This window comes from Bufo gargarizans, chromosome 1, assembly GCF_014858855.1.
Source record: "Bufo gargarizans isolate SCDJY-AF-19 chromosome 1, ASM1485885v1, whole genome shotgun sequence".
Taxonomy (NCBI): domain Eukaryota; kingdom Metazoa; phylum Chordata; class Amphibia; order Anura; family Bufonidae; genus Bufo; species Bufo gargarizans.
The window spans coordinates 412,247,166-412,264,779 of NC_058080.1; the positions used below are offsets into that span (position 1 = coordinate 412,247,166).

Consider the following 17,614-nt stretch of genomic DNA (forward strand, 5'->3'; position numbering starts at 1 on the left):
GTGGCTGAACAAGGAAAGATGATAAATACCGACATGTCCGGGTCAAATTAAGCAAAAACCAGAAAGAAAGAAGCGATATAAACATAAAAGGAGGAGAGGTGCTCACCCGCGCCCAGCATGACAGAAGGGTTACTAGTGTTGGTGCAGCTGGTAATAGCAGCTATGACCACCGAGCCATGAGCCAGCTCATAATCTGCATCATTATAGGAGAATTTCACTTTGTCATTATGGTGTCCCTGAGGAATATGGAAGCCTTTAAACCCTTGCTGTGGAATACAAGAAATAAGAAAAGGCATTTTACAGTACATCAAAGCGGTCTAAAAATATATGACGTTTCAGGTCCAAAGCCTGAGGCTGCACTACTGAAAGATTCCAACAACATATCCACGGTGTTCCTATGGGGACCTGGTGTGGCAAATTACCAAACACAATGCCTCCAGCCTAACATGATATGAAGCCAAGCAAACAGAGACATGTTAATAGATTTTCTAGTAGTCGAGCCTCAGGTTTTCAGCCTGTAACCTCAAGCAATCAAATCCGTAAATAAATGGTATTAAAAATGGTTTTCCCATTTTTAATGTAACAAAAATAAACTATTTAAGGTCAGATTACCAAGTACAGCACCATCAAGTTGATAGCCGCTATGCTTGGTATTACAGGTCAGCCCCATTCGGCACTTATCCAAACAGATGATTGGTGGGGATACCAGGAGTTTGACCTTTGCCGGTCAGATACTGATGGCCTATCCTTAGGATCGGTCATCAATATAAAAACCTCAAGCAAATCCGCTATATAAACTGTAATTTCTTACCTTGGCTCCTAGGCAGCTCTCAAAGTCAGTTTTCATGTCAGACACCGCTACTTTATCCTGAGGCCTCTTGGGTCCACTACAACAAGGTACCACCGTACTCAGATCCAGCTCAAACACCTGTGTGATCATTCAGAACAAATAGCTAAAGACATCCATACTATATATGACACCTGCCTATATTATTCATTAGTTATAAATAAAGTTTCCAATATTACCTGAGTGAAGTCAGGGTCCTGTTCGGTGTTACTGAAGTCCCTGAATAGCCCAGCGGCCTCCAAATACTTCTGAATGTACTTCACTTTATTCTCTTCACGACCTGTGACAAGGATATACAGCACTCTCATTTATAAGCCCATTTTCCACAAGCCTTGAATGGCACATAATCTAGCACAGAAAGGGGCATACCTAGAGGAATGTTTGGTTGGATGGTAGTTTTCGTCTTTGTAGATGCAGTGGTGCTGGGGTAGTCCTGCTGTGACTAATGAGTGGCCTGCTGAAAGTGTGAGGTGGGCTTGCTGTGACCATTAGTGGATAGGCTGCTACGACTCGATGGGGAAGCAGCTGTAGACTGCAGTCCGCTGGGTGAACTGATTCTGAGGGCCCACCCTCTGTGTATACAGGACTTTAGGAACCCATTATTGTCAGAGCTTGGGCCCACTGGAGGATCCTCTGGTGGGCCAGTATGACCCTGGGGGGAAGGGGGGCCTGCTGTGATTACAGTGAGAACTAGGGGAATATGGAACACCATTTTTAGTACCAGAGCTCTGAATATCGGGAACTCACTGACTATGGGGGGGGGGGGGGGGGGGACACAAGTAACTTTTTTTTAACGTGCAGCAAGTGCTCCCCAACCAGGCTGTCTGGGTCTTATCTTTTAAAGCCGACTCCTAGACTTGGCTGAGATTTGTCCAGGCCTGCTTTAAGCGCTTAACAATATATGGGCTTTACATCTTGCATTCAAAGCTCACAAAGTCTTATCCACTCCTTTCAAGATTTTTAATTTAATCCCCAATTAATAACTGCATAAAGGAAAAAATAATAATGTACTCCACTAACAAATACCAGTAAGAATGCCATTTCCTCACACCACAGCATACCAGACATGGTAAGCAGGGACAAATAACCAAAGGGTGTAAAACATTTGATTTGTAGGATTAGTAGAGGCACAGCTTTTCCCACAATGGAGGGCACACAGCCAAAAATCTGGATATATTGCTTCTCTGCTCCTAAACCACACTAACGTTACACTTTTCTTTTACCATGGTAAAGGGTCGCTCTTACCGGTTTGCTGTAGATACTGAATGCTGACTAGATCAACGGGGAAGAATGCTGCAGTGGCTCCATACTCAGGACACATGTTGGCAATAGTGGCACGATCAGCAATGGAGAGTTGTGCCACACCAGGGCCAAAAAACTCTACAAATTTACCCACGACCCCAACTTGACGGAGGTGCTGCAAAAAAACAAAAACAAAAATCATATGATATGGGTTTTTTTCTACAAGAAGTGTTTCCAACTAGGGGCATTTAAGGGCATAAAGCTGCATTAAAAAAATGAAGAATAATAGAAAGGGTGCAATGAATTTTCTACTTTCACAATTGTGTAAGGCTGGGTAGAGCCATCTCTCTGCATACATGAATATAGAACATGTTATAACCTGCTATATATGTCTGTATTATTATGTATTATAAGTCATTAGGTGGAAAACTCAGACATTGGCATCGCTCAGGGATGCAGGACATTCTTCTTAGGCCTTATGCACATGACCGTATGTACCCATTACCATTACCTCCGTATTTTTTTGCGGACCCGTTGACTTCAATGGGTCTCTGGTTGGCATTTTGCGGACATGTTCTATCGTTTTGTGGAACGGACATACAGATGCAAAAAACACATGGATGATGGGACCAAGGACCTGAAGCCAATGGGTCCGTAAAAAAACGCAGATGCCACACGGATGGTATCTGTATTTTGCGGATCTGCAGACTGCAAAATACATACGGTTGTCTGCATGAGGCCTTACTGGTAAGTATGCAGCTCGAAGGTAAGAAAAGACTAAAAACAAGCAGATTCACTGGTAACGGAGAAGTCACCAGTAAGAATTTTTGTGAGCAAATGAACCAGATAAGAACAAAAGTGCTACCTTAGTCACTGTAAGGACAATGTCTGTAGAGGTCACTAAATGGTGAGGGCTCCCCAACAATTTATATCCAATGACTTCAGGTAGCACCATACTGATTGGTTGGCCAAGCATGACTGCTTCAGCTTCAATACCTCCGACACCTGATTAAACAACCACAAATACATAACAGGGATTAACAAATGCCAAGACACAGCAACCAAATAAGCCTGCAAAATGGACCTACAAAAAGGGCTATAATCTAGATTCGCTCTTTAAAGGGGTCATCCGCTCCTTTCCTACTGATGGCTGATCAGTTGTTGCTCTGGTGCAGGAACACCAGGGCTCTGTCCATCATGCAGTGGACTGTGCTTGTAACTGCAGTGCTGCTCCTCTTAACTTCAACGGGAGCAGAACTACACTAACCAGGTCTATCCTCAACACAGGGCAGTGTAGTCCCGGCAACAGATCTAGTCTTAAAACAGATGATTGGTGGGGGACCCCCACCAATCAGATACTAGAGGCCTATCCTGAGGACAGGCCAACAATAATAAAGAAGTGGACAGTCCTGTCATAGGGTTTGCACCCCATCAATTATATTACAGTCTCGACTGTTATCAGGAGACACCAAGTTGGCCTATTTTAACCTATACGTATACCTGGTAGCTCACACGAAAAAAAAAACAAAAAAAAAAAAAAAACTGGTTGTTTGGTTAAACAGTGTCTGACCCTCAATGATCTTCAGAATATCCCATCAGTTCATAGCCTTAGCTTCCTCACTACTGGACTCTTTATCTATCAGATGCACCATGAAAGTGGTTCCTACTGACCTTTGTTGTGTTAACTTACAGCAACACTAAACTTACCCCAGCCAAGAACTCCAAGCCCATCGATCATTGTGGTGTGCGAATCTGTCCCAACGAGACTATCAGGATAGAAGACGCCATCCTGGTCAAAGACTACCCTGGCCAGATACTCCAAGTTGACCTGATGAATGATGCCAGAACCTGGCGGGATGATTCTCATGTTCTGAAAGGCCTGTGATCCCCACTGGAATTAAAATTAGCATAACCATGTCAACAATAATCTAGAGTATTACATTCAACACATGACAGTACAGTCCAATAGCAATACCGTTCCAATGCTTTGTTACAAACTCACTTTCAGAAACTCAAATCGTTCTCGGTTTCTTTCAAATTCCAATTCCTGATTCTTTTGTAAGCTGTCTTCCCTAAAACACATGATATAAGAAGGAGGAGATGTGCAGATAAAGGGGACATTTATTTTTCTGAAGTTAAACATATTGGATAGGCATGCAGAAGGTGACATCTATAGATACCTCCCGATAAATGATCACCATCAGTGAGGGTGTAAAGGTATCAAGCTCCTAGAGTGAGGCATGCATTAAACCCATGCACAGATTTCACATGCAAAAGACAGACTGCTCAGGAACCGTCTCACCTCCTGTTGAAATCAACTTGTATGGAATGATCAATCACCAAGTCTGCCGGGCAAACTGGGTTGATTTTTTCTGGATCTCCTCCCAATCGCTTTACTGCATCCCGCATTGCTGCAAAATCCACCACGGCAGGGACACCGCTGAAAACAAAAAGCACATATAAAAGACACAGAAATAATCACTAGGTCTGTATGTATTAACTACAATACATAAACTGAATGATGGGGAAAGTAGTTTCTCTCTGCAACTGCCGTCCCCTCTGCACTTTGTTTGACACGGCCAAGTCTGATGACGTTTTTACTGTCTGGCCCCATCACTGTGCAGAGGGTGCAGCAGTTGCAGAGCGAGCGGAAGCCTCTAGGTCAGGGATTGCCAACCTGAGGCTCTCCAGATGGTGCAAAACTACAACTCCCAGCATGCCCAGACTGCCAACAGCTATCAGCCTACAGCAGGGCATGGTGGGAATTGTAGTTTTACAACAGCTGGAGAGCCACAGGTTGGCCATGGCTGCTCTAGGTGTAACGGCAATGCCCCTGTTGCATGTATTAAAACTTCATGTGTCTCAGCAATGCAGGCACATATGAACATGGTCCTAACACAGATGCCTTCAGCTGCCAAGTGTATATGTAATAGGTCTGCTGAACCTACTGAGAACGGCAGGTTTGGATGACAGTCTAATGCAGTGTTTCCCAACCAGCTTGCCTCCAGCTGTTGCAAAACTACAACTCCCAGCATGCCCAGACAGCTGGAGGCACACTGGTTGGGAAACACTGGTCTAATGTGTGTGTGGAGCTCCTGACTCTCCAGACAGATCATGGCCAGAGATAAGCCTCCAGAAGTGTCTGGCAGCAGCTCTCTCTTCTCTCCCCATTGAAAGATAGCTGTCGGCGGAATGACCGTTGTGCTGACAGTTCTTGAATATGTATGGCCACGTGGGGCTTACTGCAATACAGTGTAAAATGAGTGGTATTCTCTGCTCATAGCTTCAGGTGGCGCCTGTTTGTACAGGCTTGTATGCTATAGATGCAAAACTGTGTTTGCCTGATATTAATATTCTGTTGTGCCCAGAACAGTTAAAGGGCCAGATTCACACGACTGAAAAAAAACAAAAAAAAAACATGCGGATTCTGTTCTGATTTTAAGCACAAAATAAAAAAAATTAAAAAACGTTTTCTCATGCGGTTTTTAATGTGTTTTTTTTTAAATCAATGGGTGTTCACTCTAGTACAAAGCTGCATTTTCAGCCTGAGGTTTTTGAAGAGGATCTGTGCCAAAAAAGGGCAGAAAAACTAACAAAAAACGCATGGACTTACATGGAGCTGTTTTTTATGCTTCCCATTCATCAGCACCGATTCTGCCCCAAGATAGGACATACTGCTTTTTTCCACGCATAAAAAAAAAGAAAAAAAGAGCAAGTGCTACTTCCCATAGCAATTATTGGGAGGCTGCTTTGAGGCGTTTTTTTGGAGCCGATTTTGAGGCAGAAACATAGCACACCAGTTTTACTATAACTTATTCAAGCAACTGGTGTAAGTTTTAGCTCAATTCTAGGCCAGACGTAGATTTGAGTTTCTGGCACACAGAGGGCCAGAAATGTGTCTAAATGAGGTGCTTATCACTCCGGTGCGCAGGGTATGGGAACGCCAGTCTTGATAAATCTCCCCATATGTGAACAGTACAGGCTCTGAAGTGGAGGAGTGGTCACATGATCCAGGAAGTTTAATCCTTTTGCCTCCCCTGCCAGAAGTGATGGCGCGTCACTAGTCTCACATTCTCCTCTTTTCCCACCATCTCCACTTTCCCCCAGCCTCCCACCCACCTCTGTAGTATGCTGTCCAGCTGTCCAGACCCTTTCAACCCCATGACCATTGATGAACCAAAATGCCAGGCCCCTTTCCCACACGTGACCATCGACTAAGGCCTCATGCACACGACCGGTGTGTGCATCCGTGGCCGTTGTGCCGTTTTCCGTTTTTTTTTCGCGGACCCATTGACTTTCAATGGGTCCGTGGAAAAATCAGAAAATGCTCCGTTTTGCAGCCGAGACCGTGATCCGTGTATCCTGTCCGTCAAAAAAATATGACCTGTCCTATTTTTTTGACGGACAACGGTTCACGGACCCATTCAAGTCAATGGGTCCGTGAAAGAACACGGATGCACACAAGATTGGCATCCGTGTCCGTGATCCGTGGCCGTAGGTTACTTTCATACAGACGGATCCGAAGATCCGTCTGCATAAAACCTTTTTATAGCTGAGTTTTTACTTCGTGAAAACTCAGATCCGACAGTATATTCTAACACAGAGGCGTTCCCATGGTGATGGGGACGCTTCTAGTTAGAATATACTACGAACTGTGTACATGACTGCCCCCTGCTGCCTGGCAGCACCCGATCTCTTACAGGGGGCTGTGATCCGTACAATTAACCCCTCAGGTGCCGCACCTGAAGGGGTTAATTGTGCTATCATAGCCCCCTGTAAGAGATCCAGGGCTGCCAGGCAGCAGGGGGCAGACCCCCCTCCCTCCCCAGTTTAAATTTCATTGGTGGCCAGTGCTCCCCCCCCTCCCTCCCTCTATTGTAATGATAACATTGGTGGCAGTGTGCGGCCTCCCCTCCCTCCCTCTATTGTAATGATAACATTGGTGGCACAGTGTTTGCCCCCCCCCCCCCCTCCTCCCTCCCTCTATTGTAATAATAGCATTGGTGGCACAGTGTGCGGCCCCCCTCCCTCCCTCTATTGCATTAACATTGGTAGCAGTGTGCGCCCCCCCCCCCCCCTCCTCCCTCTATTGTTTTAATACATTGGTGGCAGTGTGCGCCCCCCCCCCCCCCTTCCTCCCTCTATTCTTTTAATACATTGGTGGCAGTGTGCGCCCCCCCCCCCCCTTCCTCCCTCTATTCTTTTAATACATTGGTGGCCTCCCCTCTCCCCCCCCTAGATCATTGGTGGCAGCGGAGTTCCGATCGGAGTCCCAGTTTAATCGCTGGGGCTCCGATCGGTAACCATGGCAACGAGGACGCTACTGCAGTCCTGGTTGCCATGGTTACTTAGCCTTAGCAATAGTAGAAGATTCATACTTACCTGCTGGCTGCTGCGATGTCTGCGTCCGGCCGGGAGCTCCTCCTACTGGTAAGTGACAGCAATGCGCCGCACAGACCTGTCACTTACCAGTAGGAGGAGCTCCCGGCCGGACACAGAGATCGCAGCAGCCAGCAGCCAGGTAAGTATGATGCTTCTACTCCGCTGCCACCAATGATCGGGGGGGGGGGGGGGGAGAGGGGGGGAGAGGGGAGGCCTCACACTGCCACCAATGCTATTATTACAATAGAGGGAGGGAGGGGGCGCACACTGCCACCAATGCTATTATTACAATAGAGGGAGGGAGGGGGGGCGCACACTGCCACCAATGCTATTATTACAATAGAGGGAGGGAGGGGGGGGTTAGCACACTGGCCACCAACGAGTTAACTACAGGGGAGGGAGGGGGGGGGCCCACTGGCCACCAATGAGTTAAAAACAGGGAGGGGGGGGGGGGGGGGGGGTCTGCCAGGCAGCAGGGGGCAGTCATGTACACAGTTTTTTTTGTATATTCTAACCTGAAGCGTCCCCATCACCATGGGAACGCCTCTGTGTTAGAATATACTGTCGGATCTGAGTTTCACGATGTAGCTCATATCCGACAGTATATTCTAACATAGAGGCGTTCCCATGGTAATGGGGACGCTTCAAGTTAAAATATACCATCGGATTGGAGAAAACTCCAATCCGATGGTATAAAAGAACTCCAGACTTTACATTGAAAGTCAATGGGGACGGATCCGTTTGAAATGGCACCATATTGTGTCAACGTCAAACGGATCCGTCCCCATTGACTTGCATTGTAATTCAGGACGGATCCGTTTGGCTCCGCACGGCCAGGCGGACACCAAAACGACTTTTTTTTCATGTCCGTGGATCCTCCAAAAATCAAGGAAGACCCACGGACGAAAAAACGGTCACGGATCACGGACCTACGGACCCCGTTTTTGCGGACCGTGAAAAAAAAACTGTTGTGTGCATGAGGCCTAACTGACACATAAAAGAAAGCATGAATAGTAATAAAATACTGGAATTACGTGAAATCCTGCAGAATAACCCTTGCTGGACGGAACGGGACTTCCACATTCTCATACTGCGTGACTTTCCAGTTCAAGATGTTATCAACATCTTTGCTTTTCACCAGAAATTCATCACAGTTCCTGATGGCTGACTCAAGAAGGACTCGAATGGAGAAGGGTAAACGGGCTGAAAAGAAATATGTTATTAGAGCTTTAACAGCCATTGTAAAAAAGAGTAGTAGAGTAGAGTAATAGTAGAGTATGAAATTAGAATACCTAAAAGGGAAAACTCAGTGAAAATTATGTTCTGACAGGTCATATATGGTGTACATCTGAGAAGAGCACACTGGTGAAGTCTCCACCACCAAAACAAAAGGGGTTTGTGACGGAACCAATTTTTGTGGATACAAAATAGAAGGTTAAAAAGGAGTCAGGAGAACAGTTTATGAAGGCTTCTGTTAGCTAAAGTCTTCTGACACGGCATTGAGGGATGGCTCTACAGTCCCATTAGTTTGAAGAGGAAGCAAAATATAGGTTGGTAAACTGGAGTCTTCAAGCTAAACGATTAAGGCTACTTTCACATTAGCGTTTTTTTTGCAGATCTGCAAAAATGGTTCCGTTACAATAATACAACCGCATTTATCCGTCATGAACTGATCTAGTTGTAATAGGTCTTATACAGACGTGGACAAAATTGTTGGTACCCTTTGGTCAATGAAAGAAAAAGTCACAATGGTCACAGAAATAACTTTAATCTGACAAAAGTAATAATAAATTAAAATTCTATAAATGTTAACCAATGAAAGTCAGACATTGTTTTTCAACCATGCTTCAACAGAATTATGTAAAAAAATAAACTCATGAAACAGGCATGGACAAAAATGATGGTACCCCTAGAAAACACAGAACATAATGTGACCAAAGGGACATGTTAATTCAAGGTGTGTCCACTAATTAGCATCACAGGTGTCTACAACCTTGTAATCAGCCATTGGGCCTATATATATGGCTCCAGGTAATCACTGTGTTGTTTGGTGATATGGTGTGTACCACACTCGACATGGACCAGAGGAAGCAAAGGAAAGAGCTGTCTCAAGAGATCAGAAAGAAAATTATAGACAAGCATGTTAAAGGTAAAGGCTATAAGACCATCTCCAAGCAACTAGATGTTCCTGTGAGTACAGTTGCACATATTATTCATAAGTTTAAGATCCATGGGACTGTAGCCAACCTCCCTGGACGTGGCCGCAGGAGGAAAATTGATGACAAATCTAAGAGACGGATAATCCGAATGGTAACAAAAGAGCCTAGAAAGACTTCTAAAGAGATTCAAGGTGAACTTCATGCTCAAGGAACATCAGTGTCAGATCGCACCATCCGTCGTTGTTTGAGCCAAAGTGGACTACATGGGAGACGACCAAGGAGGACACCATTGTTGAAAACGAATCATAAAAAAGCAAGACTGGAATATGCCAAACTACATGTTGACAAGCCACAAAGCTTCTGGGAGAATGTCCTGTGGACAGATGAGACAAAAATCGAAGTTTTTGCCAAGGCACATCAGCTGTATGTTCACAGACGAAAAAATGAAGCATATCAAGAAAAGAACACTGTCCCTACTGTGAAACATGGAGGAGGCTCTGTTATGTTCTGGGGCTGCTTTGCTGCGTCTGGCACAGGGTGTCTTGAATCTGTGCAGGGTACAATGAAATCTCAAGACTATCAAGGAATTCTAGAGAGAAATGTACTAGCCAGTGTCAGAAAGCTTGGTCTCAGTCGCAGGTCATGGGTCTTGCAACAGGACAATGACCCAAAACACACCGCTAAAAACACCCAAGAATGGCTAAGAGGAAAAAATTGGACTATTCTAAAGTGGCCTTCTATGAGCCCTGACCTCAATCCTATTGAGCATCTTTGGAAGGAGCTGAAACATGCAGTCTGGAAAAGGCACCCTTCAAACCGGACACAACTGGAGCAGTTTGCTCATGAGGAGTGGGCCAAAATACCTGCTGAGAGGTGCAGATGTCTCATTGACAGTTACAGGAAGCGTTTGATTGCAGTGATTGCCTCAAAAGGTTGCGCAACAAAATATTAAGTTAGGGGTACCATCATTTTTGTCCATGCCTGTTTCATGAGTTTATTTTTTTACATAATTCTGTTGAAGCATGGTTGAAAAACAATGTCTGACTTTCATTGGTTAACATTTATAGAATTTTAATTTATTATTACTTTTGTCAGATTAAAGTTATTTCTGTGACCATTGTGACTTTTTCTTTCATTGACCAAAGGGTACCAACAATTTTGTCCACGTCTGTATAGCCATGACGGATCAGTCTTGAACACCATTGAAAGTCAATGGGGGCGGATTCGTTTTCTATTGTGTCAGAGAAAACAGATCCGTCCCCATTGACTTACATTGTGTGTCAGAACGGATCAGTTCGGCTCCGCTTCGTCAGGCAGACCGCAAAAGGCTGAACAGATCTCACAAACGGAAAGCCAAAACGCTACTGTGAAAGTAGCCTAAAAGGCACAGAAGAAGTTGGGAGACCCCTGCTCGTCCCTTCATTGTAATGCGGATGCCAGCTCACAGATCCAATCAACACATTAACGAAGAGGTAAACTTGTAGTTCATAATAAGTATCTTCTCCTATGACTTGAAAGCTACTGCCACGGTTGACTCCCTGCTATCATACCACTTATATCCTGTGGAGAGGCGATACATGCTGTTCATAGTTATGCAACCCTTTAAAGTTGTCCTCCTGCGACTGACCCGCTCTAACACTCAGCGTCACACTTATCTACAAAATGTATCACATACCGTATCTGGCATCGTTCAACTTATGGAGACTGAAAAAGGTCTTCTTGGGCTCCGCAGGGTTGAGTGGCTCCACTAAGTGCTGAAAGGGGTTACTCATAATTCTTCTTTCAAGCAGACCTAAGAAAACATGGGCAGTTATCAGATACATTCATCATTCTCTTTTTGTAGCAAACATGTCCGGCCTTGCTTGGTAAACCAACATAAAATTGACTGTAAAGATGAGAACTTGGCTGCAGTGGTGACAAATATAGTTTGGCTTGGGACATGGTCTACCATTAAACCACTCCAATCAAAAAGAAACTTAAATGACTTTATTGAATGCCCACACCCTGCCTCCTGAAACAGAAGATTCGTACAGGGTTGACATCTGGCGCCGTATGGGCAGAGCCACATGCTCTGCTGCAGCCAATGGACTGGCTCCAGTGGTGATGTGCCAATTGTGGCCACATCACTGCTAAAGCCTGTCAATGGCTGCAGTGGAGCACCTTATGTCAACACTGCGGGGACCGGAGTGCGGAGGACCGGAGCGCAGTTAAGTATGAATCTTCTGTTTCAGGAGGCAGGCTGCGGGCATTAGACAAAAAGTAATGTACAGCCCCTTGAAAGTGGATGGCTCATCTCAGAAACTGATGGCATATTGTTAGGGTCTGCTATCAATGGTGTGGGTCCTATCTCCAGAATAGGGCCTGCCAAACACGCATGAGCGGCGTCTTCTCCATTCATCACTGTGGGAGTTCCAAAAATAGCTGGGCGAGCGTGCTCGGCTATTTTCGCATGTCCCATAGCGATGAATGGAGAGCGAACTGCACAAATGTGGCGACATCTCCATTCACTGCTATGGGAACTGTGCCAGGACTGCACAGCACAGCTGCCCTCCATTCACTTCCGGGGGCCCCATTCTGGAGAATGAAGTGGGTCCCATAGGTGGAACCTACATCTGTCTATCATAGGGATCTGAGATGAACCAACCTCTAACACAGGTGAGACCCCAAGGCAGCACTCTCCATGGCAGATCCTGAGAGACCACACAACATCTATGGAGGCTGCCAAGATGACCAGCAGAATGGAAGGTGACATTTACAGACAATACATCGGTTTCATTTTTCTTTTTAAATATCTCCTTACTAATAATACTAACACAAGAATACATTATTGTAAGACCACCACTTCAACACTGAATGCCTGGGGGTAGAGCAGCAGCGATTCAAAAGGAAGACTCAGGGTTAAATCTGTAGAGGCCCTGGATGGCATGTGGATGGAGGGGGGGGAAATACAGTATTACCTGATGACCACTGAATTAAAAAAAAAAAAAAAGGCAGGTAGATCCTAGGGTTAGTGATCTAAGCAAGACAAGAAAAAATAAAAATAAAATCTAAAACATTTGAGTGGTCTCAGGCCACAAATGGCTTGGCCCTTAAAGGGGTTGTCTTTTCTTAGACACTGATGCTAGAATATGGGACCCACACCTATCTTTACAAGACAACCCCCGAAGCGAGCGGAGCGCAACTGCGCATGCGCGGCCAACCTTCATTCATCTTATGGCACTGCTCTGCCAGTGGCTGCACTTGCACAGTGCACTCTCCATTGATTTGTATGGGACTTACAAATATAGCTTAGGCTGCTCCCATGAATGGGGAGCACGTCGAGCACGCGCAGTGTGCTCTCCTTCACTTTCAGGGGCCCGTTCCAGAGATCGGTGCAGATCCCAGAGGTGGGACCTGCACTTGTCTGACTTTGATGGCATATCCTAGTTTTATACCATGAAAGTCTGAGATGACAACCCCTTTAAAAGGGGTTGTCAGAGTTTTACTTATTGATGACCTATCCTCATCACCCACTGCTCTACTGCTGGACCACTGGTAAAGGATTAGCAGGGATATAGATCTCCCAATACACACTGCTGGCATATTCATTATATAGGCTAAATATGGCGGATTGCGGAGTGTTCAAGAGCATTATTTGGGGCAGGAATGACTGTGCTGCAAATCCCAATGCGGTGGCTAGATACCACAAGTAAAACTCATTTCAATTCCTTATCTTGGTTTTACACTATCTCCATGACGTGGAGAACTTCTAAGATAGCTTCTCGAGACCCAACCCAAGTATATATGTAAAAGGAAAAAGGAGAGAATCTCCAACCCACAAGTATCATATCCTAGTTCTGGAATGAAGAGGGTTAAACAAGAAAGCTTGCTCAGCAAAACTCCAGTTTCTCCATTTCAGCTTTCAACACATTGGACTTAAAACCAGGACAAAGTTCATGGCCGCAATCTTCTCTTCTTCAGAGGAATGTGGGACTAAAACATGAGCCCCAATATAGTGAAGAGATTTTCCTGGGGACTTTACATTTTACTAGATATCTTTTAAACACAAAGCTTTGTAAAACCAGACAGAATATATTGAAAAAAATATATATAAAAAATATATAATATATATATATATATAAAAAAAAAATATATATATTTTTGCTATATCCTAATGATATGAATCTATACCTGTTATGGCAGGATGTCACTATATGAACCTTACAAGGCTATGTCCATTATTTATACGTAATAAGAGGATATACAGGAAAGTGGGTTTTTTTAGTTTTTTTTTAGGGTACTTTCACACTTGCGGCAGAGGATTCCAGCAGGCAGATCCAGCAATCCGGACGCAAACGGATGGCATTTGTCAGACGGATCCGGATGCGGATCCATCTGACAAATGCATTGAAATACCGGATCAGTCTCTCCGGTGTCATCCGGAAAAATAGATCCGGTATAATTTTTATTATTTTTTGCATTTTTAAAGGTCTGCGCATCCCACAAGCCGGATCCATTGTGTCGGAACACTTCAATGTAAATTAATGCTGGATCCGGCATTCCAGCAAGTGTTCAGGATCTTGGGCCGGAGAGAAAACTGCAGCATGCTGCAGTGTTTTCTCCGGCCAAAAAACGTAGGAGGGACTGAACTGATGCATCCTGAACAGATTTCTCTCCATTCAAAATGCATTAGGATAAAACTGATCCGTTTTTTTCCGGTATTGAGCCCCTATGACGGAACTCAATACAGGAAAAGAATAATACTAGTGTGAAAATACTGTTACTTCATTTTACTTCTTGTGAAAATCTCAGTAACAGGATCGCTCACTACGTTACCTCTATACAACGCTGTCTTCAGTGGGCAGTCCTAATAACTGATTGACATCTCTCTGCATGGACAGCCATAGCGGGAACGCTGTCAGTCTACAAGTAGGACCGCCCACTGGACTCCTAAGCCCAGAATGAGCAGGTTTCAATCAATAAGTAATGGTTACGATACATCTTTTCCTATAAAACTTTATACTGCTCTGTTCAGCACCTCCTGCTCTGAAACAGGACCATCCGTATCAAACCAGGCATAGAGCCCGGCAGGCCTGATCCGGCTCATTAACACTAGATCTCTGTCCCTCTAATGTGCTGAGGCATTAGGAGAAATCTCTGTTTTAACCTGCATGCCAATTAGGGCACCAAGGGTAGGCCCTAGCCAATCGGTGAACTCTAGCTTCTTCTGAAGACCCTCCCCCTCCACTTGATTGGCATGGCCAGGCATCCAATTGGTCAGCTCGCCTAGCCCTATCATCCCACGTTTGAGAAGTTCAGTAATTATCCTTGGCGCCTGAACAATACATTTTATTGTACTATCCACACTGCAAAGACTACTGCGCATGCTCCAGGGTGTACTGTATGGCATGCTGATGAATCTGATGCCCGGCTGGCACTATCAATAAAGTGGAAGCGGGAGTGTCTTGCACAGCAGAACAGAGGAGCTAAAGTGCACTGAGTAGCCATAACCTATCCTTTGTGCACTTAAGCTCTAATTTGAATATTCTTAAATTTAAAATACTGATTTTTCCTAAATGCCACCACGTGTCTGGTAATCAGCTGACTCAACCTTACCAGACACAATAGTTGGTTTGATAGGGTTGATCCTGCTAACAGATGCCATTTAAAGAGGACCTGTCACCTCTCCTGAGATGTTTGTTTTAAAGGGGTTATCCAAGACTATTAAATGCCTCCCATATGCCCGGGCCCCTCACAATGACTATACTTACCTGGCTCCCCGCGTCGCTCCTGGTCCCTTCTCCCTGTGTGCGGATTAAAACATCTGGTGTCGGAAATGAGCCTCCCTAGCATTGCGGGTGACCCAGGTGGCCATGCATGCATCAGAAGCGACACGGGTGCTAGGGAGCAAGGTAAATATAACCTGTGTGAGGGGCTGGGGCATTTTGGGGGGTATTATAGGGGTTGGATACCCCATTTAACAGATGCCCGTGCCATAAACTGTGTTCTTGTCGTGCAGTAGTAGTTTTAGCAGTACTGGACACGACGCTCTGCTTTAGCTAACAAGGAATTCCCTAGATCAGTGAAAGGGGTTCTCCAGTATTTTCAGATTGATGGTCCAAGAGTCACTCTGCACCCCCACCGATCAGCTGTTTGGGAGTAGCTTTGGCGCCAGGACTACCCCGCCCCAACCATTGTTTAGTGGTTACTGCAGCGCTGCTCCCGATCAAACAGAACAGAGCTTTGTGTTTCCGACACCAAAGCTACTCCCAAACAGCTGAGTGGTAGGGGTACAGGGTGTAGGACCCCCGCTGATCTGATATCGATGACCTGTGCCGAGGATAGGTGGAAAACCCCTTAAAAGGGGATCAGTCAGCAGATGTGCACCTATGACACTGGCTGACCTGTTACATGTGCACTTGGCAGCTGAAGGCATCTGTGTTGGTCCGATCTGCATATGCCCACATTGCTGAGAAAAATTGTTTTAATATATGCAAATGAGGATCTAGGAGCAACGGGGGCGTTGCCATTACACCGAGAGGTTCAGCTCTCTCTGTACTTTAAATGGCAGGGCCAGGCAGTGAAAACATCATCACACCTGCCTGGCCCTGTCGATCAAAAAGCAGAGGGTTCTGCAGTTGCAGAGAGAGCAGAGCCTCTGGGTGTAATGGCAACGCCCCCGTTGCTCCTAGAGGCTCATTTGCCTACATTAAAACTTCATTTTTCTCAGCAATGCGGGCACATACGAACGTGGGACCAACACGATGTCTTCAGCTGTCAAGCGCACCTGCAACAGGTCAGCCAGTGTCAGATACAAATCTGAGGACAGATGCCCTTTAAGCATGCTGTAACTGGGCAGTGAAAAGTGGCAGTTACTACAGTGGTTACAGAGGAAGGAGAGTGCATTCTCTGTAATGATATAACCACATGTAATATGGCTGAAAAACAACAAATAACAAAGAAAAACTTGGCCGGTGACTCAGCAGAAAACCCTGGCACTGTCAGAAGACGTGCCCATCCCCCTCCTCCACAGCCACAGAGCCAGCCTCGCAACAAACCTACAGTATCAAGGGTGAGGTCTCAGCCTCCAAATACGGTACATTCTCATAAAAACCAATGCCAGAGGAGATATGAAACTGTGCTGAAGGGCAGCTCATAGCTGGTCACATGTAAACCCAATAACATCAGAAACACATATTGGATTTACCACAGCAGCAGACGTGGCACACAATCCATGACTAAAACTCTGCAATGGATGTGCCAGTGGAGCCACATGTGGATTATCCCCACTGTGGACCTTAAAGGGAACCTGTCATGTGGATATTTGATTATAATCTAACTAATTATACACAATCATTAAAGGGGTTGTCCGGGTTCTCACCCCGGCAGCCCTCCTGAGCCTGGCATCGGAGCATCTCATGCTCCGATGCGCTCCAGTGCCCTGCGCTAGATCGCGCAGGGCACAGGCTCTTGTGTTTTCAATAACACACTGCCGGGCGGTAACTTCCGCCCAGCAGTGTGTTCGGTGACGTCACCGGCTCTGAGGGGCGGGCTTTAGCTCTGCCCTAGCCGTTTTACTGGCTAGGGCAGAGCCAAATCCCGCCCATCAGTGCCGGTGACGTCACCGGGCTGCCTGTCAGCCCCATAGAGAGCCCGGTATGTCACCGGAACTCAGAAAAATGCCTTTGCCCTGCGCGATTTAGCGCAGGGCAAAGGAGAGCATCGGAGCATGAACTGCTCCGATGCTCATGTCAGGGGGGCTGCCGGGGTGAAAATGGAGGGATGTCCAGGTTCAGCTCTGAACCTGGACAACCCCTTTAACTACTAAAAAAGTGCCTTAGATGTATTCACTTACTGGTGTGACAGATGGTTACCTCATAATATACACAAAGATGCTGCATGCTAATGAGCCGATTTGAGTCCAGTGTGATGTCATTGAGTCCAGCGTATATTTAATTCAGAGCTATAGCCACTCCCCTGCCCACCTGCTGCTGATTCCTATGGT

General features: G+C 45.6%; 1 protein-coding gene across 3 annotated transcripts in view; it reads right to left on the reverse strand.

Moving 5' to 3' along the window:
* Window positions 1-17,614, reverse strand: part of ACO1 (aconitase 1) — a 51,016-nt gene that overhangs the window by 15,432 nt on the left and 17,970 nt on the right. For 2 of the 3 annotated variants that reach the window (XM_044271491.1, XM_044271499.1), the window contains exons 2-11: window positions 11,306-11,422; window positions 8,506-8,674; window positions 4,392-4,529; window positions 4,092-4,161; window positions 3,797-3,980; window positions 2,955-3,094; window positions 2,093-2,264; window positions 1,027-1,127; window positions 812-928; window positions 107-266 (exon numbers count right to left, since the gene is read on the reverse strand). In XM_044271491.1, coding sequence (XP_044127426.1) covers window positions 107-266; window positions 812-928; window positions 1,027-1,127; window positions 2,093-2,264; window positions 2,955-3,094; window positions 3,797-3,980; window positions 4,092-4,161; window positions 4,392-4,529; window positions 8,506-8,674; window positions 11,306-11,402 — 1,348 coding nt within the window. In that variant the 5' untranslated portion in view covers window positions 11,403-11,422. The remainder of the gene's footprint in view (window positions 1-106; window positions 267-811; window positions 929-1,026; window positions 1,128-2,092; window positions 2,265-2,954; window positions 3,095-3,796; window positions 3,981-4,091; window positions 4,162-4,391; window positions 4,530-8,505; window positions 8,675-11,305; window positions 11,423-17,614) is intronic. The other variant, XM_044271507.1, reaches the window with a different exon arrangement.